Source organism: Chiloscyllium plagiosum, chromosome 38, assembly GCF_004010195.1.
Source record: "Chiloscyllium plagiosum isolate BGI_BamShark_2017 chromosome 38, ASM401019v2, whole genome shotgun sequence".
NCBI lineage: Eukaryota > Metazoa > Chordata > Chondrichthyes > Orectolobiformes > Hemiscylliidae > Chiloscyllium > Chiloscyllium plagiosum.
In genome coordinates, this window is record NC_057747.1 from 20,653,081 (window position 1) to 20,676,394 (window position 23,314).

The window sequence follows — 23,314 nt, forward strand, 5'->3', positions numbered from 1 at the left end:
TCACCGATAATGCACCCATGTTATTGCCTTCCCTTACATTTTTGAAGAATTAAGTGCAAGTGGAATTGTTCAATGGTTATGACTGATGGGGTGCTTACATTCTCTGAATTAGATTCGGTGGTGAGAGTGAAATGGATATCCAATCAGAACTTTCTGATCAGTGGCCACAAAGAGGATATTTACTTTCCTGTAAGATATTTACTTTAACTCCTTTTGCTGTTCCATCTACTACTGTTGGACGGTTCGACTGAATGGTTTAGTGCTTGCGGCAGGAACATATTGTGAAAAACTGAGGCATTTATCTGAAATGGATAGAAAATTTATGATGGCAGGAATTGTGCTTTGGTTATGAACTGAAGGAGTCAAATTGACTTGAGCATAGAATAGGAAAAGCCAGACTCCGAGCTGACATCAGACAACATTGCTTCACACAACAGCTGGTGCTAGGTTGCGATATGGTACAGGAAGCCAAAGTTACAGAAACATAGTCAAACAGCCATGCAGTACAGAACCAGACCCTTCGATCCAACTCAGCCGAGTCAACCAATTTCCTCAAACTAAACTGATCTCACTTTCCTGCATTTGGCCCATAACCCTCTAAACCTTTCCTATTCATGTACCGATCCAAATGTCTTTTAAATATTATAACTATATCTGCATCGACCACTTCCTCTGGCAGTTTATTCCACATACGAACAATTGTGTGAAAAAGTTGCCCCTCAGTCCTTTTTAAATCTTTCTCCTCTCACCTTGAAAATATTTCCCCTAGTTTTGAACTCACTCACCCTGTGGAAAAGACCATTGCTATTAACCTGATCTAGGCCCCTCATGATTTTGTAAATCTCACCCCTCAACCTCCTATGTTCCAGCGAAATAGGTCCCAGCCTCTCCAGCCTATCCTTATAACTCAAACCCTGCATTCCCGGTAACATGCTGGTAAATCTTTTCAGAACCCTCTCCAATTTAATTATATCCTTCCTGTAGCAGGGCGACCAATATTCCAAAAGTGGCCACACCAACGTGCTATACAACCACAGCATGACATCCCAACTCCTATACTCCATCGTCTGAGCAAGGAAACCAGACACGCTAAATGCCTTCTTAACCACTGTACGTATGATGCAACTTTTAACAAACTATGTACCTGAACCCTTAGGTCTCTCTGTTCAACAACAGTACACAGCGCCCTATCATTAACTGTACAAGTCCTGCCATTGTTTGTTTTACCAATTTATCCAAATTAAACTCCATCTGCCACTCCTCAGCCCATTGGCCCAATTGAGCAAGATCACTGTTATCTTAGATAACGTTCTTCACTGTCGACTATATTCTAGACGGACTGAAACAACAAATGCTGGAGATCGCTGCGGGACTTGTGGTATCCATGGAGGAAGACCAAGCTAACGTTTGAGTCTAAATGACTCTTCTTCTGAGCTCTGATGAAGAGTCATCTGGATTCGAAATGTTAAGTTGCTCTCTCTCCATGGATGCTGCCTGGCCCGCTGTGATCTCCAGCATTTGTTGCTTTCAGTATAGCTTTCCAACATCTGCAGTAATTTTCTCTGATATTCTGGATAGAAGTGGTCATGGATTTGGAAAGAGCAGTCTAAGGATCTTAGAATTTCTGCAGGGGGGCATATAGTAGATAGTATACACTGCTGTGACTGAGCATTGGTAGTGGCAAGCTGTGTTGTTGGGAGCTGTACTCAACTCGGCATGTGGAGAATATTCCATCACACTCCTGACTTGTGCCTTGCAGGTGATGGATAGGCTTTGGGGAGTCAGGAGGTGAGTATTTAAAGCCTCTGCTGAAAATGTGTTGCTGGAAAAGCGCAGCAGGTCAGGCAGCATCCAGGGAACAGGAGAATCAACGTTTTGGGCATAAGCCCTTCTTCAGGAAAACCACTTCTTTTCCTGAAGAAGGGCTTATGCCCGAAACGTCGATTCTCCTGTTCCCTGGATGCTGCCTGACCTGCTGCGCTTTTCGAGTAACACATTTTCAGCTCTGATCTCCAGCATCTGCAGACCTCACTTTCTCCTTTATAGCCTCTGACCTGTTCTTGTATTTAATTATTTATATGGTGAGTCTAGTTGAATTTCTGGTCAATTATTGCTCCCTGGATGTCGGTAGTGGGGGATTCCTTATTTTCATGCTGTTGGAATCACTCAGGTGGCAGAGAGATGGTCTGGTGAGAGCAGTGTAAATGTCGAGGGAAGTATAAATATAAGTACGTAAAGATAAATTCTGTCCCTGTTGTGACCTTGCCTTTGTGAGTTCTCTGAAATGTCTTTCCTTATTGCTTCTTTCTGTCTTGTATCTCCAGGCCATCAGCCACCTTTCACTGAGAGTAGCTGGTAAGAAATTGAACCTGTGACTGTACTCTCTAGACTTACTACTCCATGCATTCTCTGCAGAAAAAGCAGAATCAGAGGAAGTTGTTGTTATTAGAGGAGGCAGAGGGTTGACCTTATAGAGGTTTATAACATCATGAGGGGCATGGATAGGATAGATAAACTAAGTTTTTTCCCTGGGGTGGGGGAGTCCAGAACTAGAGGGCATAGGTTTAGGGTGAAAAGGGAAAGATATAAAAGAGACCTAAGGGGCACCTTTTTCACACAGAGGGTGGTACGTGTATGGAATGAACTGCCAAAGGATGTGGAGGAGGCTGGTACAATTGCAACATTTATAAGACACCTGGTTGGGTATATGAATAGGAAGGGTTTGGAGGGATATGGGCCGGATGCTGGCAGGTGGGACTAGATTGAGTTGGGATATCGCGTCAGCATGGACTAGTTGGACTAAAGGGTCTGTTTCCATGCTGTACATCTCTATGACTCTAAGTGATGCATTTTGTTTTTTTAAAAAGCCATGATCTTGTTCTGTTCATGTTGTGGTCAACACATTACTGGAAGGATGTGTCTTATTGGAAAAGGCACAGATGAGATTAACCAGGATGCTGTCTGGACTGGAGGTTCCAAACTCTGAAGGAAAATTGAATAGATTGGGGTTTTCTGAGTGCTTTGGGACAGTGAAGGTTAAGAGGCAATCTGATCGAGGTATGTAAAATAATGAGCTGCATAGAATGATAGCAATGTTTATGATTGTGAGGGGCATAGGATGGTCGAAGTATACAAGATTATGAGGGCAGAGATGGAATGGATAGAAAGACATTTTATCCATTAGTAATGGGAGCAACAAGCAGGGGGCATTAATTATAGAGGTAGAAGGCTAAAAGGCAAATTATCTTACAGCCAGAAGATGGTGGGAGTCTGGAACTCACTGTCTGAAAGAGTGCTTGAGTCAGAAACATTCATAAATATTTAAGCTGTATTTAGATGTTGTGTCATCATAGCCTCCATCCAATAGGCCAAAAGCTGAAAAGTGCAGTTATTGTCATTAGGTCCATGTTGATTGGCACAGACAGGATGGGCCAAATGGCCACCTTCTGTGCTGTAAATGTCTATGAATTTGCATCTATTTTCAGTAATTTTGTCTCAGAATCGGATTCCGCAAAATAATTTGCATATCTGTGGTGTCTCCAGCGTAGAAGCGTGTCTCAGAGATAACCCAACAAAACCATGGAAGATGATTAATTCATGCTCAAATGTGGGCATTTCAAGGAGGTGCATCACAGGGTACGTAGAGAGATTTCAGCAAAAGAACTCTGGAGTTTGGAGGCTACACAAATGAAGATTAGGCTCTCATTAATGGGGCAGTGAAGGAAGGGTCTAAATATGAAGGAGCTGAGTTGAGATAGGGATTGTCAGCCTGATATAGTGGTAGGACACAGTGTGAAATGGTTGGGGGGGGTGGGAGGAGGAATTGTAAGGTCCCAAGGATTCTATCATGAAATTGAGAACCTTGAGTTGGAGGTCCACTGCAGGTTATCTGTGAGAATAGGAATAATATGGAATGTAGGCAGTGGAGCTTTGAATTGAGTGAGCTGAAATGTGTAGCAGCATAGAACTGTACAGCATGAAAACAGACATTTCGGTCCAACTCATCCATGCCAACCAGATATCCTAAATTAATCTAGTCCCATGTGCCAGCATTTAGCCCATATCCCTCTAAATCTTTTCTATTCATGTACCCATCCAGGTGCCTTTTACGTGTTGCATTGTACCAGCCTCCACCACTTCCTCTGGCAGCTCATTCCATACACGCACAACCCTCTGTGTGAAACATTCCCTTTTTTATATCTTTCCCCTCAAACCGAAAGAGCACAATCAGTGAGGCAGTCTGTCATGCATTGCAACAGTCTGGAAGGGTTGAAGGCAAGGGTGAGGGTTTCACCAACTGATAATGAGGCAGAGCAAAGCTTCCTGGAGAACCCTGTATTAGCTTTTGGATATCAGTAAAGGTTGCGCAGAGCCCAGGCTGTGAGTGATCCAGAATAATCAAAATTGAAGTCTAGTACTGTGGAAAATAAACTAAAGAGGGCAAGTTTCAACTTGATTTAATAAATCTGTTTCTGATGTGTTCTGCAAGGGTATTTTTGTCAGTATTGATGTTCTTCTGTTGTGTTAATAACTTGATGAGTTTGCCTTGGTTTTGACAGCTGTTAGTGCTTCTTACACCTCTGCATTTTTTCCAAGCGTTCTCAAGGGTGATGAAATGTGGACTTGCTCCATATGTCTTTTTTTATTGGATTGCAGATTTAATAATCAAATGAACAACCTACAGACAGTCGAGCCCAATGTAGGCGAGAATTAACCTTGTCAGACTACAGCACAGGACTCCCGCAATTGCTGCCTGTTGCTATTTTTATGAGTTTTCATGTTACACTTCATTAGTGTGGAGCAGTATTCTGGGATATGTTGGAGAATGCCCACAAAGCTGCAGCGTGCGGGTGTACCTTTTGAATGGTAATGGAGGAGAATGGGGGTGGATCCTCATGAAGAACTTGGCAGGATATGTTAGTGAGAGACTCCTGCCACCTCAAGTAGGGTGGGGTGTCCAAAACTAGAGGGCATAGGTTTAAGGTGAGAGGGGAAATATAAAAGGGACCTGAGGGGCAATCTTTTCATACAGAGGGTGGTACATGTATGGAATAAGATACCAGAGGAAGTGGTGAAGGCGGGTACAATTATAATATTTAAAAGGCATCTGGATGGGTCCGTGAATAGGAAGGGTTTAGAGGGATAAACCAAGTGCTGGCAAATAGGACTAGATCAGATTGGGATGTCTGGCTGGTTTGGACAAGTTAAACCGAAGAGTCGGTTTTGGTGTTGTACAACTTTATAAATGGTAATTCCATGTATTTTTCCATTGAAGGTGAGAGGGGTAAGATTTAAAAAGGACCTGAAGGGTAACCTTTTCACACACAGAGTGGTATGTGTATGGAACATGTTGCCAGGGGAGGTGTAGAGGCAAGTACAATTACAACATGTAATAGACGTTTATGCAGGTAGATGGATAGGAAAGGTTTAGAGGGATATGGGCCAAGTATAGACAAGTGAGACTAGTTCAGTTTAGGAAATCTGATCAACATGGATGTGTTGGGCGAAAGGGCCTGTTTTCAAGCTGTATATCTCTACAACTATAAGTACTGGGGCAGTTTAACCAGTACCCCACGCTCAGAATCTCACGTGTTCCAAATGTCTGCTTCAGTGTTTGGAAGAGATGTTCCACTGATGCCAGGAAAAAGAGAGATTATCCTTCTTTATACTGCAAACTCTCAATATCCTGGATGTATCTGATACCCGAAGGGTGTACTACATTAAGCAGATTAAGGATTAGTTTCTTACTTTTCAAGCATATAAACTCCCCATTTACACAATCTTTTTAAAAAAAATTTAGACCCTAGAAACTTGTAGCCTTGACTTTAACGAACACTGACAATTTAAGGGAGATTATGAGCAAACCCATTATTTTTAGTACTGGACTATTACTTATGACAAACACTTATCTGTGAAGCAGTCCATCACATAAATATCTTTGCTGGGTGGTTTACTAGCCTGCGGTTTTTCAAAAAGTCAATATTGTGCCTTATTTTACAGACCTTTGTTATTTATTAAGCACATGAAAAAATAAATATACTTAGTCTATTCATCTTGTCTAAGATAATTTTGATTTCGTGTGCATCCTAATATATACAGTGCACACTCAATATGTTACAATCTCAATTAATGTTATAATTGGATAAGCCATATTTCCAGACTGAAATTACACTTGGTAATGTATAGTTTGATTTTTGGTTTCAATGGTGTGTTCTTTTAGTGAAACCCAAATGCTATGCTGCAGTTTTTGTTTTAACAATAAACCAGAAGTCTATTACATTAAAAAGAGATGAAAATAAAATAGAATAAACCATTTATATATAACACAAATGTAAAAATGTCAAAGCACACATTAAAGTGCAAACCCAAAAGCACTCCTTTACAGTATTCATTCCTTCTGTTTTATACCTAAAGAGTTTAATTTATCTATAGCTTAAGTTCTGATGGCCTCTTCCTTGAGTCTTTACACAAGTGGGCTTTGACTTTCTCAGCTTCACAAATCCCCTTCAGGGTTCTAACCAAAACTTCTGGTCTAGAAATTTTAATCTAATTGACTTACTCTGAGGGAATCTAGTTCTAAATAATCTCCCTTCTTTCGGACCATGATCTCGGCAAAACTGCCAAACTGAAACTAAAAGCTTTTTTTTCCATCTATTGCTTCTAATCAGATGGAAACAATCAATCTAATCTAAAAACTTAATGTACAACGGTTCACTTGTAACCACTTCCAATGTAATCAAATTCCCATTACTCTCCAGGAAGTCTCCCTCTCTTTAATACTGAATACTCTTTAAATGAAGTCACCATCATTACTAAAATGCTTAAAAGTTAATGATTAAATCCCTTCACAGACACAGACCAAACCTACATGCCACTAGTTCAAAATTCAAACTCTAAAATAAACTATATTAAAACATATCACACTCCTTACATCACACATGGAAAAGTCATACAATCTCCTGGAAGAGACAGAAAACCAAATTTTGAAACTTTCATTTTGTTTTGGGGGTTGTAGGGAAGGGGAGAAGTGGTAGTGGGGAGACATGAAAATCTGGAAGATGTTTGACCTGTGCCTCCAGCCCCAGGAGGCCCCATATGAAATCTTGGTAAATTTTGTTGTCCATTCATTTGAGCAAGCAGTAAATTTGAGCTCCCTTTGTAGTCATGCAGTCCTCCCCATCTGATGTGCCTGTCATTGTAGCATTCCAGTGGTCCAGTGTGCTTGTACAGGAAAATCCATTGCTATCCTAGGTTAGTCCCAGTCTTGTTTCAGCTTATCATATGCCAGGTGATTGCTTGAGCAACCTGCAATTTAGTTAAACTGACAGCACCCTCCTGCTTTGAAGTTGGAATTTCATGAGCTCACAGCCCTGCCTCTTGAGCTGAGCACACAGTCTGAGCAGACACTCCCAAGGCCATAGTTGTGCCCATGTGGATGAGACATTCACAAAATGCTGCTTGCTCAAGGTAAAATGTGATGGATGTCATTGGAGGTGTTTGGCCAACATTCCTCCCTCAGTCATCAAAATCAGATTAACTGTCCCGTTCTCTCCTTGCTGTTCATGGGATCTTGTTACAGAGATCTACTGGCACAATTGGCATATAAAGAAGCCACAGTATTATTAGAGCGAGAGAGAGAAACGACTGGAGGTGGTTTATCCTGAGTAGAGTAACTTTATTTGACATTTCTATCATATACAGCCGGTACAATAAAAACGAGACAGCGTTCCTCCAGGACCAAGGTACTATATGAACACACAGACTACATGAGACTACGGTCATACAGAGGGCAGCATAAAGTGCAAAACATGCAAGACAGCACAGTAATTCCTGACAAGACAAGACAATAGGCACAGTGGTGGACAAATTACAATGTAACAATGAATGACCATTAATAAAACATTGTTTTAGCAGTAATTCAAAAAGTCGTCCCAAAATTGCAAATGGAATAGAGTGTGATCATACAGTGATGAGGAGTATGGCTTGGGAGTAGAAACTATTGCACAGTCTGACTGTGAGAGAACGAATGCTCCGGTATCTTCTGCCAGATGGCAGGACGGAGAACAATTTGGATGAGGGATGTGAGGGGTCATCCATGTGGATGCAGCATGTGGTATAACTGTCTGTAATGGAGGGAAGAGAGACCCCGATGATCTTCTCAGCTGTCCTCACTATCCATTGTAGGGACTTAGGATCCGAGATGATGCAATTCCCAAGCCAGGCAGTGGGGCAGCAGCTCAGGGTACTCTCAATGAATCCCCTATAGAATGTGATGAGGATGGAATTAGAAGGTCACCACACCTTTGGTGAAGGGAGAAGTTGAGAAGGAGAGTCCTTCATGGTAAACTCAACCGGTGAGGGAATTGAACCCACACTGTTGGTATCACTCTGCATCATTAAACAGCCCATCCAGATGACTGCACTCATTGACTCCCACATTTGGTGTAGGTATCGGCAGTGACAACACTTCAAATATACCTCATTTTGGTTGATGTTCGTTTGACACGAGACACTACAAGCACTGTTTTCAGGATTTTGTAATCATATGTATGAACAGGTGAACTTATCTCTGCGATAATTGGATCCTGCAAAGTCTGACCTAAAATGAACCTAGAAGTAATTGAGTAATTTAATCTGTTGCGCGTATTTGCCTGTTGAATTTTTCATAACGCTTCTTTCAAACACCATCACAGAAGACTGTCCTTGTTAAGAACTATGTGAACACTACGTGTCAATGTTGATAGTTTCCTGATGTAGATATTTTAAAATATTCTTTAATGGATGTGGGCATTGCTGCCTGGGCCAGTATTTATTGCCAATCCCTAATTGCCTAGGGGACAGTTCATAGTCAACCACATTGCTGTGGGTCTGGAGTCACATATAGGCCAGGTAAGGATGGCACCTCTGAATTCACCAGACAGAAACATTTCCAAATGCATTAGGGGCTTCTGGTGCAGTGGTAATGTCCAAACCTCTCAACAAGAAGGTCTGGGTCTAAGTCCCACCTGCCGTCATAAAATGATTAAAATACTAATCTTTCGAAGCGCTGGCTATTGAAGACTGTCCCCCCGCCCCCCGCCAATGCCAACAGCAAACATTCAGATTTTCAGCTGATTAAAGAAAGTTGAACCAAAGGGCTTTCTTCTATAGATTTAAATTCTTCCCTACAAGGACGGCTTTGATGATTTCTGATAAATGAGCTTCTAATTAAGAAGTATAAAAATGAAATACTTGCATATATATAGAGTCATAGAGATGTACAGCATGGAAACAAACCCTTCGGTCCAACCCGTCCATGCTGACCAGATATCCCAACCCAATCTAGTCCCACCTGCCAGCACCCGGCCCATATCCCTCCAAACCCTTCCTATTCAAATACCCATCCAAATGCCTCTTAAATGTTGCAATTGTACCAGCCTCCACCACTTCCTCTGGCAGCTCATCATTCCATACATGTACCACCCTCTGTGTGAAAAAGTTGCCCCTTAGGTCTCTTTTATATCTTTCCCCTCTCACCCTAAACCTATGCCCTCTCATTCTGGATTCCCCAACCCCAGGGAAAGGACTTTGTCTATTTACGCTATCTATACCTTTCATAATTTTGTAAACCTCTATGAGGTCACCCCTCAGTCTCCAATGCTCCAGGGAAAGCAGCCCCAGCCTGTTCAGCCTCTCCCTATAGCTCAAATCCTCCAACCCTGGCAACATCCTTGTAACTCTTTTGTGAACCCTTTCACGTTTCACAACATCTTTCCGATAGGAAGGAGACCAGAATTGCATGCAATATTCCAACAGTGGCCTAACCAATGTCCTGTACAGCCGCAGTATGACCTCCCAACTCCTGTACTCAATACTCTGACAATCTCTTTATAATTAATGAAGCACCTTCAAAGAGTAATCACTGTGATGCATAGAACATGGTGACCAGTTTGCACACAGACGGGCCTCATAAACAGCAAGGGCATAGCTAACCAGATTACCTGCTCCACATGTCAGTTGAGGGATGGAATGTCGACCAGGATAACTTTCCTGTTCTTCCTCCAAACAGTGCCTTGGGATCTCACCGGAGGGACAGACTCGGTTTACAACAGCATCCAAAAGTTTAACCTCTCTTGGCCCATGGGGTAGGACCAAAAGCCTCAAAACCTCAACGTTCTGAAACAGAGGCCAGAGTGCTACCAGTGAGGATACTTGGTTTCAAACTGGGCAATAGTGTTATCAAAACTTGAAGTGAGAGGAAAGGTTTCATCCTTTCCTTTCAATAGGAGCTGCTGGGAGAAGGGGTGTCGGTAGATCAGAGGCTGACAAGTGTAACACTGCATCCGTAAATAAACCAATTATCAAGGAAAGGATTTTGGTCTAGATTCATGCTTCACCATCTGACTTGGGATTCATTGAACAATCACCACTTAGCTTATTCTTTTTGAGAGTAAGGAGCCCCAGTCTGCTTCCTTGCTTGGCATACGCTCAGGGTTCTGCTGGTTATGCTTACAATGAGCTGTAGTGACCAAGTCATCGCAGCAGAACTCAGAAGGTTTGTTGGAAATCCCCACAGGAAAGACCTGGATCTGATCCTTGGATTGTGGAGCAGTCATAAAACCCAAACCATGGGGTCACGTATCCAGAGATTTAAATACAGGAAAAGTGATTGCAGAATCTAGGCAGCGGTTCTGAGGTAATTCCTGCTTTCCCCATTGCTCTACTTTCATGCCTTTTTGTTTGCCTTTTACAATATTCCGGTTTCATGCTGTTTTAATCTCCTGTGCTGGATGAAACACAGTGGAGCAGATTAAATTCTTCAGCCTGGCTTGGATCTCATGCTAACGTTTTCTGTTGTTTGGGGCCAGGATCCATTGGTGTCATACCTTTAGTCCACATGTATTGTGAAAGTAATAGGTGGAATTTAGAACAGCAGCCATCCTTCTCAATCCTGCCTCTCATTTACTCCTGTCATGTGCAGCATTTTAAGTCATTGCTCCCATGTTAATCAGTTAATGACTATTAGTCACGACAACTTTCTGCTTTGTGGTGACTGACCGACTGTTCCGTTTGTAATGATCTTCCATGCAGATGGTATGTATTACCTGCACTTATTAATCAGAAAACTCTGTAGGATCAAGCAGACTTTTGATCTCTTTGTAGTCGGTGCTGTAGAAAAGGTTTTGACGATGGAAGCTCACCAACAGGATGCAGTGTTAAGGAGATTGGCTAAAGCTCTACCAGCAAGATAAAAAGAACATTTTCTGGACAGTAAGTTCTGACTGAGACTGAGACACTGGAGGAATTGACAGAGACAAGTAACTTACAAAACCATTGGTTAAAAATGATTGAAGGAGGAGTGTTTAAATGGCTGTGAGGATACAGATGAGAGGGGAAGACTGGTTGGGTGAAATGTGAAAGAACTGCGGATGCTGGAAATCAGAAACAAAAACAGAAATTGTTGCAAAGGTACAGCTGGTCTGGAAGCAACTGTGGCGAGAAATCAGAGTTAACTTTTTGGGTTCAGTGACCCTTCCTCAGATCATGTTCTGAGAGCTGACCCAGGCATAAAGACTGAATGCTTTCCTTTTGTGCTGTAAGATTTTACTATTGTTTCTAAAGCTGGCTTGTTCTGTAAAGCTCCTAATTCTCACACTTAAAAATTCTGCTGATGTGTCTCTTGAGTGGCTTCCCCACCATCAAAAATTTGTCACATTCTTCATTTCTCCAAACCGATGCTTGTGCAGATACAGGGTTTGACCTGCGTCCTGTAGTCAAGACCTGTCTGGAAGCATCATTTTCACTCCATGTAGCTCAAACTGTGAAGCAAACACACTCTTGCACGTTCTTGGGATGTTCCAGCATGCGTTACAGTCAGTGAAGTATTGTCACTGTTGAAACATAGGAAGCACAATATGTGTGCAGCAAGCTTCCACATACCAGTTAATGGTCACATAAACCTCTTTTTTCAGATGTAGATTAAAGGATAAATATGAAGTGGGAGACTTGGTGAGAATCAGCTCCTGCCCTCCTCCTTGTGGTCTTTCACATCTGTCTGGCCAGCTAGATAGATCCTGCATTTTGTCATTGAAATTACTCCACAGAATCCAGTATCCCGTCAGCAAGTCACCCTTTATTTACATCTGGAGTGTCCTTAACTCTGATCCAGCTCCCTCAGAGCCAACTGTCCGAGTCAGAAGTCACATGACACCAGGTTGTAGTCCAACAGGTTTATTTAAAATCGCAAGCTTTCAGAGTGCTGCTCCTTCATCACCTGGACTATAACATGGTGTCATGTGACTTTGTCCAGCCCAGTCCACCACCAGCACATCCACATCAGAACTCTGAGTGAACAGAGAGGTCTGAGACTCCTTTTCTTGTCTTGTCAGCCAGGTCTCCCTGATTGGACCAGGTTAACAGCCCCAGTCAGGGAACTCATATTCTATGATTTCCAACCGGTTGACCTCATTACAATAACTTCAGTCATCTCTTCTGAAACACAGCAACTCTGACAGTGCAGTGCTCCCTCAGTACCGCACTGGGGTGCCAGCCTAGATTTCATTCTGGGATTTCCAGAGTGACTGGAACCCAATTCTGACTCCGACCTGAGCGTGCTGCTCACTGAGTCAAGGACACTTCAGCAGAACAACTGAGAATTAGCAAGATTGGGTTTGCCAAAGCGAAAGCTGTGAGGATGCAATCATAATGAAGGTCAGTGTTATAACAGTAGAGTTTGGGGATGGGAAGACTTAGTTTCAATGTGCCAATTCTCCATTCTCAGCCTTAGCTTTTTATAAAAAATCTACAGCAAATTCTCTGGAAACCGCAAAAGGCTAATTTTCAGGAAAGTGGAATCTTGCTCAATGGGGGCATGGATCAGAGAAGTGGGGCAAGGTTAGGAACCCTGCTGCTGTCACTCAGTCCCAATGATGGGTGCTCCCACTCAGTAAGATTTTGCACTGGCTGTCTTCTGTGAATTGTGATTCTTCCTCAAACATTCGGGTGCTTTTTGACACAGTGTTTTGGACCCTCCTGATTGTTTTTGGGTTAATGCACTATAATGCTGGCTGCCCAGTTTTGCAGATCACAGATATCTCTGGCTGAAGCTCTGGTCTGTGCTGTTTCCCGTTCCTAGCTGTATGAGTGCAGTTATCAGAAGCTCGTGACGGGGAAAGGAAAATCAGCCATGGCTCTTGCATCTGATTAGTATCAGCAAAACCCCTAACAGGAGCTGCACGTTCTTTCCCTGCGAAAACTAAGAGGGTGGTGGTTGATGCACATTGTAGTTGAGTAGCCATTTCTTGTCCACTGCCAGTGTTCACATAATGTGGAGGTGCCAGTGTTGAACTGGGGTGGACAAAGTTAAAAGTCACACAGCACCAGGTTATAATCCAACAGGTTTATTTGAAATGACAAGCTATCGGAGCACTGTCTTTTCTTCACCTGACAAAGGTGCAGTGACCTGAAAGTTTAGTACTTCCAAATAAACCTGTTGAACTATGACCCAGGGTTCGCATAAACTGAATGCCATTTGACCTCGGTGCATGTTTAGCTATGATATGGAGGTGCAGACTGGGGTGAACAAGGTCAGAAGTCACACAACACCAGGTTATAGTCCAACAGGTTTATTTGAAATCACAAGCTCTTGGGTCACTGCTCCTTCGTCAGGTGAAGAAAGGACAGCACTCCAAAAGCTTGTGATTTCAAATAAACCTATTGGACTATAACCTGGTGTCATGTGATTTCTGACATGGTTAACCATGTAACTGTTTCCCAAAACCGGCCATTGCCTTTGGGAGCTGGAGGAGAAACTTAAGAAGAAGTTCTTTTTTTTAAAAGCACAAATACTGAATTTTTTTGTTAATTATGTCCTAAATCTTAAAAGAGAAATTATCGTGTACATCTTGGGTTGTGTTTTGAAAGTGCCAGGAACTGGTTTAAATCTTTGATAAATTTAACTGACCACAAATTGCTTGCACTTGTAGGAACCAAATTATTTGTTTTTATACATTGTTATGCTGAACATGCTAGAAAAATGTTCGCCTGACTCTCTCTGCCTTTACCTAAAAATTGTACTGTATAAGCAAATTGTATAGCCTTATATTGTTTTGTGCACATCCTACTTTATATATTCAAAAGCCTGATAGCTGTGACAATAAGTCATTGAACTGTTTAAGAGAGCAAGCTTGATTTTCTTGGTTGTTGGTATGTACTCCCAGTAGTGTGAGATGTACCATAACCCCCTCATACTGGGTCCTGTGCAACATGACAACAACTACCCCATTAACAATCTCTTGAGAACAGTTTAGGGATTCAAGGTAGGGCCATTAAAAACAAGATTAAGATGCAAGATAAATAAAGACTATTTTTAAGTGCACTAGGCAACCGAGGAAGAGAACAAACACAGAACAGTGGCATCAAAGGATTCAACCTCCCAGCGCGAAGAGAGAGGGATTGTTGGAATTTCTGCCTCAAATTCTCCCAGACACACCATAAATAGTCATTGAAATAGCAATTGAAATTTCATAAATCATTCTGCTAACTCCGATGTCAATCTGTTGAAGAAAGGAATCTATTTAAAGTGCATTTCCATCCCTTCACATGCCTCTTAACGAATATAACTGTTTTTCATCTGTTCACAAGCAAAGGACTTGTTGACAGTGTTAACAGGCGCATATTAAGTGCACTAATGTAACTAATGTTCCTTGATCCATCCTGACAACAGATAATCCCCGTCACAAGAGTTGAAAAGACGAGGAAGAAAATAGACTAGCATTTCGGCAACTAGTCTTCCAATCTCTTGGCATGTCCTGGAGTACATCAGATACAACGTATTGGTTTGAAGTGTGATTAGCATTCTTCTGTTAATCGGTGTGACTCAAAGCAAGGTCTGATACATGGATACTCCAGAGTCTAATGAGAATGTCCCTTGGTTCATACTTTGGGCTGGTCAGCAGTGACTTGGATGTGATCTGATTCCAAGGTGACTGGCCATATCTTCATTGCTGGCCTTGATTTGTGCTTCAAACAGGCATTTAGAGAAGCGTTAAATGTCTACTGTACAGAATGTGGAGGTGTCGATGTTGGACCGCGTGGACAAAGTTAACAATCACACAACACCAGGTTATAGTTCAACAGGGTTATTTGAAAGTACTAGCTTTTTGAGCGCTGCTCCTTCATCGGGTAGCTGATCAACTTCATCAACTACCTGATGAAAGAGCAGCGCTCCGAAAGTTAGTTCTTTCAAATAACTCTACTGGACTATAACCTAGTGTTGAGTGATTTTTAATACTGTATGGAAATAGCAGCAAACTGGCAAGTCCCACTCTCACCAGTGTTTTCCTGTAATCCTGCTGTTTTCCTTTTCTTCACGTTAATCAAATTTCTGTTTAGAAGCCTGAATCAAATCTGACTACACTGCTGTTTTGGGCAGGTTATAACCACTACTCCATTCTTTTAAAAAAAATCATTTTCTTTTTGTCACCTTTGATTTTTTGCCAATCACTTTAAATCTCTGTTTCTTAACACCCCCCACCCCGACTTGTCCCTATGTACTCCATCAATTGAATCTTGCCTTAACCTTCTCTTTGAAGATGTTGGAGCTGTTCAGCTTAATTGGTCCACTCATTGCCGTCCCTCAACCCTGAAACCAATCTTGAAAATCTTTAGAGAACCCTCTCTACTCCTTCAATATCCTTCCTAAAATATGCTGTCTAGAATTGGACCTGGTATAGCGGTTGAGGTAGATAAAGATAAACTATTACCACTGGTTGGGGATTCTAGAATTTGGGGGCATAATCTAAAAATTAGAGGCAGACTGAGATATGAAAGGGTTAATTTGCTGTGCTGACCTTCAAGAATTTGGATGTCCTGGGGGTAGGTTGGTATGTTTCTCTGTCTTGCAGATACAATGTACAAAATTTACATTGCCATCTCCTACTATTCAGGGTAAATTTACATTATCATCTCCAACTACTCAGAATAAATTTACATTATCATCTCCTGTTCAGAAATAATAAGAACATTACAGTTGGAATTCTTACCACACCCTCCAGTTAAAAAAAATATGATTAATACCAGATCTTGCCATTAAGGAATAATCTAGATTACATTGTTTCTGGACATAATCAGGTCTCTGCATTGTGTCTTGAGTGATATGTGACTGTGAGGGAGTGGCTGGGGGTTGTCTTATGGGCATTACTGACTGGGATGTAAAAATTTCGTTTTAAGGAAGACCTGGTCCCTTTGTTCAGAGCTTCTCTTGATACGATTCACAAGCAAGCATTACGAAGAGTGTTAAGTGATCCTGCAAAGCTTGTACTTGCTTAATGAATTCTGACTGTCCACAAAAGTTGGGGTATTGCAGTTGCATCAAGTGTGTAAGTATCTCAAAAAACAGAACCTAACAAGACCGTTTGGGAGCGATACTATGAAGGACTTGATACAAAAGGTGGTAGATGCTTGGAACTCTCTTCCACAAAAGGCAGTGGACAGTTGATAATTTTAAATCTAAGACAGATAGGTTTTTGTTAAGCAGAGGGATATAGCAAGTGTATGGAGTTAGGCCACAGATCAGCCACAATCTGATTGAATGGTGGAAGAAGCTCAAGGGGCTGAATGACCTTCCTATGTTCCTATGAAGCAGTAACTTATAAAGTTCATCACAACTTGTTTGTTTTGCAATTGATGCCTCTGTTTATGAAGTATGTATTCGTCCAAACCAGCTTCTTTAGTTGCCCTGCCATCTTTGATGGTTTATGCGCACACATCCCCAGGATCCTCTGTTTCTACATCACTTTTAAAATCGTTCCCTTTATTCTACATTGCCATCAATGTTCACCACCGCTCTGTATTCTGTCACTGTGCCAACATTGTAGTCGCGATTGTTTCCTGTAACAAATATTGATGTGAGACACTCTTGTATATGTGCCTGAGGATGCTAATGAATAATAAGTTTTCATCTTGAAACATGCCTCTGTAAATGCAAGAACAGTTACAGTTTGAGATTCATTCCTCATAATAGAGGACATATAATGTTCAGTGGATTGATTTTTTTGTGAAGTCAGACTTCAATTGTCTGTATTGTTATGTGAGACATGATTAAGGATTGAAACTCTATTTTGCTTTGGCCTTGAGAGTAATCAGTAATATTGCTGCTGAAAATACATCTCGTGTGTTACTCAGCTATGAGTGACTGGGGTTGAATAAGCTCAGAACTTGGTGATCCTTGCCGCAAATGCTTGATTAACAGCACTGCTGAAACCAGCCAGATAATTGCTTAGGAACACTCCAGAGGCAATCGAAACTGTGTGGGAAGGACCTTTTCCAACGTGCACAGCCAGGTATAATCACCGTGTTTCTCTGATTACTGCTTTCACCCTTCAATGTCTGCATTTTTGATTTTAATTTGTAGGGTCACTGGTGGAGAACTCTTTGAAGATATTGTCGCCAGGGAGTACTACAGTGAAGCAGATGCAAGGTAGGTAGCCAAACAAATAGACTGACTTTGAATTCTGTTTTTCCCTTCATCATTAATGCTAACTAAGCAGGAAATGTGATGACAGTTTCATGTTGTTATTGATCTGTCAGAGTTCAGGCAAATGTCTGATGCACTGATTGAGGAAGAGTTGCAAAGATTGGCTCAAATATTGGGTTGAAAATAGATATGATATTTTGTTCTGCACGTTGTTCATTGAGTAGATGCTTGCACACAAGATCCATTGGGGTCTTTCTCCAATATTTCAACGTTTAAATTATCCTGTGCTAGTGGAAGGAATAGCATGGTTGATACTCTGCTGCTTTGTGGCCAACATTGTCTTCTCATCAACCTCAAGGTTGCTCTTCAGGAGGGCTGTGCCTGGAAGCCAGATGGGTGACTATCTATGTCAAGTGGTTTGTCAGATTATGAGGAAATCTTTTGAGAGCATGACGAAAATGGACAAGTCTTTCAAAGCACCACCACCGAAGCGATGGACCAAATGGTTTCATTCTGTACAGGGATTCTATGGTCCAAACCCAAAGGCAAACATTTAGGGCATTTTTAAAGAAATGATGTTGCATCTGAATAGTTTGCAAGTAGCCAGGGTTGCTGCTGGCCAGTCAGAGGGGCTGTTAATTGTGCTGTGCCGAGTGAAGATGGTGGTTTGTTTTACTCCTTCTAAGCCCCAGCTTCAAACTGTTCCCCACATGCAAAACATTTTGCAGTAATCACAGTATCCTTTATCCAAAGATGAGGCTAAACCGGTGCCCAGAATTAATCCAAGAGGACTGAAATCCCATATGATATCCGTGAAGTCTTACTGCATGACCACTGTCACGAACTAAGGTGCTGAAAGTACATAGAGAAAGAAACAAAATCTGTCCACTCCTACTTGTTATTCTGGCTTTTGAGTATCTATTCACTTCCCCGAGCTAAATACCATGGACTGGCAAGCTGCTGTCAATCTGTTCCCTGGTATTAGCATCCAGTTGACTGCAAGATCTGTCTGAGACCACAAAAATCTTAAAGGGGTCACAGTCTCTGTGAGCACTACCACAGGAGGTCAACTGATAGAAGGCGAAGTCAACTGCAGTTGTGAGATTCTCTTCAGTTTGACTGAGTGGAGCTCACTATAATGAACTCCATTATTACAATGAAGATATAGTGACACTTTTTTGATTTATATCAGTTACAGTCAACCGTGTTGGCTCAGTGGTTAGCATTGCTGCCTCACAGCGCCAGGGACCCTGGTTTGATGCCCGCCTCGGGCAACTATCTGTGTGGAGTTTGCACATTCCCCCCGTGTCTGCGTGGGTTTCCTCCAGGTGCTCCAGCTTCCTCCCACAGTCCAAACATGTGCAGGTTAGGGAGGATTGGCCATGCTAAAGTTGCTCTGTCGTGCCCAGGGATGTGCAGGCTAAGCGGGTTAGCCATGAGAAACGTAGGGTTACAGGGCTTGACTAGGGGGGTTGGTTTTAGGTCTGGGTGGTATGCTGTTCGGAGGGTCAGTGCAGAGTTGATGGGCTGAATGGCCTCTTGCCAAACTGTTGGGATTCCATGAAACAATTCATGCTTGTTATAATTGTTTTCTACTCAGAGCAGCATAGGTATCGTGCACCATTTCCCTTTATATTTTCTGTTTTGAGACTGAGGTGGTTATTGGTGTGACATCCTCGGAAATATTAATGTTGTTCTACGAGATCAAATCAGGCGGAATTTGGTGCAACCTTGACACAAGTTACTTGTTCCAACTCTCAGAGGGAGGCTACACAGCCCCTGGTACCGGTGTCATTTCTTCCGAGGACCTGTCTAATTAGTCCCACTGCTCCTGCTCTCTCTCTCCCCATGAAGTTTCCCTTTTCAGTTCCCTTTGGAGTTAAGGCAGTAGAAGCAAATTCAATCCTTTCCGGTGCTGCAGTAGACTCACTGGGTAACGTTACACCATGCTGCCCATCTGTCAAGTTTCCCTTGCCACTTCAATTGGTAGATTATAACAAGGCTGGCAAAATTAGTGCAGCCCAGTGTGTTATGCAGGTGCACTTGGTTTTAAAGAAAACTTGATCATAGATCACGAGTTTTTAACCAATGCAAAACTTTTTTTCACTAAAGTTCCTGTTTTCTAATGATGTATCTTAAGAGTTCTCCCTTGTGAAACAATAAAGCTGTCTGCTTTAATTAGACGTCTTATGTTTTCTTCACTGTTACTAATGCGGATCTGTTGTGTGAAGTTTTCACATCTTTGAGAGTAAACCACATCTACAGAGGCTTCTAAAGTTTGTTTTCAAGTAGATATCAGGCGCTGTCCTTTATTTTGTCACAAGGCCTAATTATGACTAAAATTTTCATCACTTTGCATTTACCCACAGGCAACGTCATACTGAGCCCATGACATGACTTGAAATTCACAAATTTCCAAACATTAAACGTTTTAACTCTGAATGTACCATCCTTAAAGCTGTAGTCGCATAATATTTATTTGCAAGTCAGGCCTTATAAAGGGGCAACTCCAGGTCAGCTAGAGTTGTCTAGGTCATGTTTCCTGAGCCAGATACCTTTGAGAGGGCAAAATCTCTTCCATTACTGCACAAGCCTGCCACCTGGTGTGCCAGTCAAGAAACAAAATCCACAGTCGTCAGGGAGATGTGTCTGGGTTGGGTCTTGGTAACACCACAGCTTTCGAATTTGACAACCGCTACTGATTCCAGAGCAAGTTCAGAATTGAGCAGACCAGGGGCGCAGCAATCCACATTAGAGGTCCGTGTTTTAAAATAAATCCGATGCAAGGCTTAGAGCTGAGGTGCAGCTGTGCTCTCAATAATTCTTTAAACAGATTAGAGGGGCTGAATGGCCTCCTTTTTTCCTGAGTTCTGAAAGTAATACTTTGAAAAATTGATTGCAATGCTGTCTCACATTTCACCATACGTTTGGTCAGTAGAGGTTTAATTTTTCGAAAGCATGTAGTACAGCATTTCATCAAACTGGAATTCGGTCATCCTGACTAACAGTGCTCCCCAGGAAGGGAAAAGAGGCTTCGTATGGCCAGCAGCGGGACTCCATTTTTGAAATATCAAAGCATTCCTCATTGTAAGTCCTGCGTATTGACTCATAGAGTAATACAGCACAGAAACAGACCCTTCAGTCCAACTCGTCTATGCCGACTAGATATCCTAAATTAATGTGCCATTTCCAGCATTTGGCCCATATCCCTCTAAACCCTTCCTGTTCATATACCCATCCAGATGCCTTTTAAATGTTGTCATTGTACCAGCCTCCACCACTTACTCTGGGAGCTCATTCCATACATGCACCACTCTCTGTGTGAAAAAGTTGTCCCTTAGGTCCCTTTTATCGCTTTTCCCTGTCGCCCTAAACCTATGCCCTCTAGTTTTGGACTCCCCTACCACAGGAAAAAGCCTTTGGCTATTCGCCTTATCCGCGCCTTTCATGATTTTATAAATCTGTATAACATCACCCCTCAGCCTCTGACGCTCCAGGGAAAACAGTCCCAACCTATTCAGCCTCTCCCTATAGGTCAAACTCTCCAACCCCAGCAATATCCTTGTAAATTTTTCTGCACCCTTTCAGGTTTCAACATCTTTCCTATCTGGAGGGAGATGAGAGTTGAACACAGTATTCAAAAAGTGACCTAGCTGATGACCAGCTCCAATCAATTTCTAAACTGCAATCTCCTTTGCTTTTCAGCCTTTGTCTTTAGCCAATGAAAACAACTACTCAGAAACATGGCTCCTGCCTTTATCCACCAACAGCCTGTGTTTTAAGTCTTGCAAATGCTTGGTGAAGGTCTCCCTGTGCAGAGAGTAGCCCATCAGTAGACAATTCAAACATTGACCCTGCGTCCCCATCAGAATGTTTTCCGTTTGTAGAATATTCACTTAGGAATAAGTTAGGAACATTAAGGACAAGTGCAGGTCATTCAGCTCCTCAGACAGAGAGCTAATTAAAGACCATTGAATATAGGAGATGAGATGTCATGTTGTAGTTGTATAGGACGTGAGTGAGACTACTTCTGGAGTACCGTGTACAGTTCTTGTCATCCTGCTGTAGGAATTTAATTGGAGAGGGTGCAGAAAAGATTTACAAGAATGTTACCAGGACTGGAGGATTTGAGTTATAAGAAGAAGCTGGATAGGCTGGGGCTTTTTTCACTGGAGCGTAGGGTGACCTTATAGAGGTTTGCAAAATCATGAGGGGCATAGATAAGATGAATAGCAAATGTTTTTTCTCTAGGGTAGGGGAGTTCGAAACTAGAGGGTATCATTTTAAGGTGAGAGGAGAAAGATTTAAAAGAGACCCGAGTGGCACCATTTTCACATAGAGAATGGTTCGTATGTAGAATGAACTACCAGAGGAAGTGGTAGATGCAGGTACAGTTACAACATCTAAAAGGCATTTGGACAGGTACATGAATAGGAAAAGTTTAGAGGAATATAGGCCAAACCCAGGCAAGTGGAACTAGTTTAGTTTGGGAATCTTGGTCCATGTGGACAAATTAGACCAAAGGGTCTGTTTCTGTGCTGCGTGAATCTATCTAATTAAATAGTAGAAAAGAATGGCCTCCTTGTATTCCTGTGTCCATAATATTGTTCTGTGCCCTGCCAGTAAACTAATAATTATGGATTTGCAACTCAATTATACTTCCCCAGGTTTCCTCCATAACATTCGTTATCTCTACCCAGGCCCACAAAACATCTAGCAATCCAGGGCTTGAAAACTCCAGTTGGTCCTTACCATAATAGCATTTTAAGGAAGGAGGGGACTTCAGATTTTTGTTACCATTTGTGTGGAAAAAGTATTTCCCCAAATTTTCTGTACATCACATATCCCCAAATAATCTGGGGGAAACAATTATCCCCCTGTACTGTAAGTTAAACCCAAGGAAATGTTTTGGTGGTGAAATATGCTGAAGATTTGATATTTATTAGCAACATCCATCATCTACAAGGCACAAATGAGGAGTGTGATGGAATACTCCCCAATTGCCTGGATGTTGCAGCAACAGTCGAGACAAAGGGCAAAGCAGCCTGCTTGATTGGCACCACATTCACAAGTATTCACTCCCTCCACCACTGGTGTGTACCATCAAAAGATGCACAGCAGTAACTCACCAAGTAAGACCTTGCAGGGATGCCTAAGAACAAATGGAATCGGGGAACAAGAGATTGCTGGATGTTAGTTCATTGGCTGAAAATGGAGAAAATGTACAGGTAATAAGTAATTAATGTGTTGGAATTTGTGATGTGAATGGGAGTAAAACACTGACTAGAAAGGAATATGCCAGGACTCTTGTCCAACCAACCTCTAAACGTTGATGTCTATCACTAAGGCTCCTTCAACAACATCTTCCAAACCCACATCTTAAACCACATAGAAGGGCAAGTGCAGCAAATGTATAGCAGTGCTACCATCCTAATGTTCCCCTCCAAGCCACACACCATCCTAGCTGAGAACTATATAAACTTTTCTTACACTATTGCTGTGCTGAAGTCCTTGAGCTAATGCCCCAACAGCACTGTGGGTTTCCCTCGAATGGACCAGTGGTTCAAGAACAAAAGTCACTGTCACCCTCTGAAGAGCAAAACACAAATGCCTAGCAATTCCCTCAACCCATTCATGACCAAAACAGTGCACTCAATAACTCTTTCAAAGCAATGGTGCAATAACGGTCACTTTCTGAACTTTGTTTCATTCGAGTCAGGTGGCTGTAACTCATGTATATAATTGAATTGAGCCACTGTAACCTTTTGTACAAGTGGATGATGAGTGAGGTCGTCTCATGTTATATAGTGCAAAAGAAGTCCCCTGATTCAAGCAGCTTTTAAATGAGATTCTCAATAT

At 42.0% G+C, this 23,314-nt stretch overlaps 1 protein-coding gene across 9 annotated transcripts in view; it reads left to right on the forward strand.

Moving 5' to 3' along the window:
• Positions 1-23,314, forward strand: part of camk2g2 (calcium/calmodulin-dependent protein kinase (CaM kinase) II gamma 2) — a 359,232-nt gene that overhangs the window by 215,207 nt on the left and 120,711 nt on the right. For all 9 annotated transcript variants that reach the window (XM_043679064.1, XM_043679069.1, XM_043679065.1 and 6 more), the window contains exon 5: positions 17,393-17,458. In XM_043679064.1, coding sequence (XP_043534999.1) covers positions 17,393-17,458 — 66 coding nt within the window. The remainder of the gene's footprint in view (positions 1-17,392; positions 17,459-23,314) is intronic.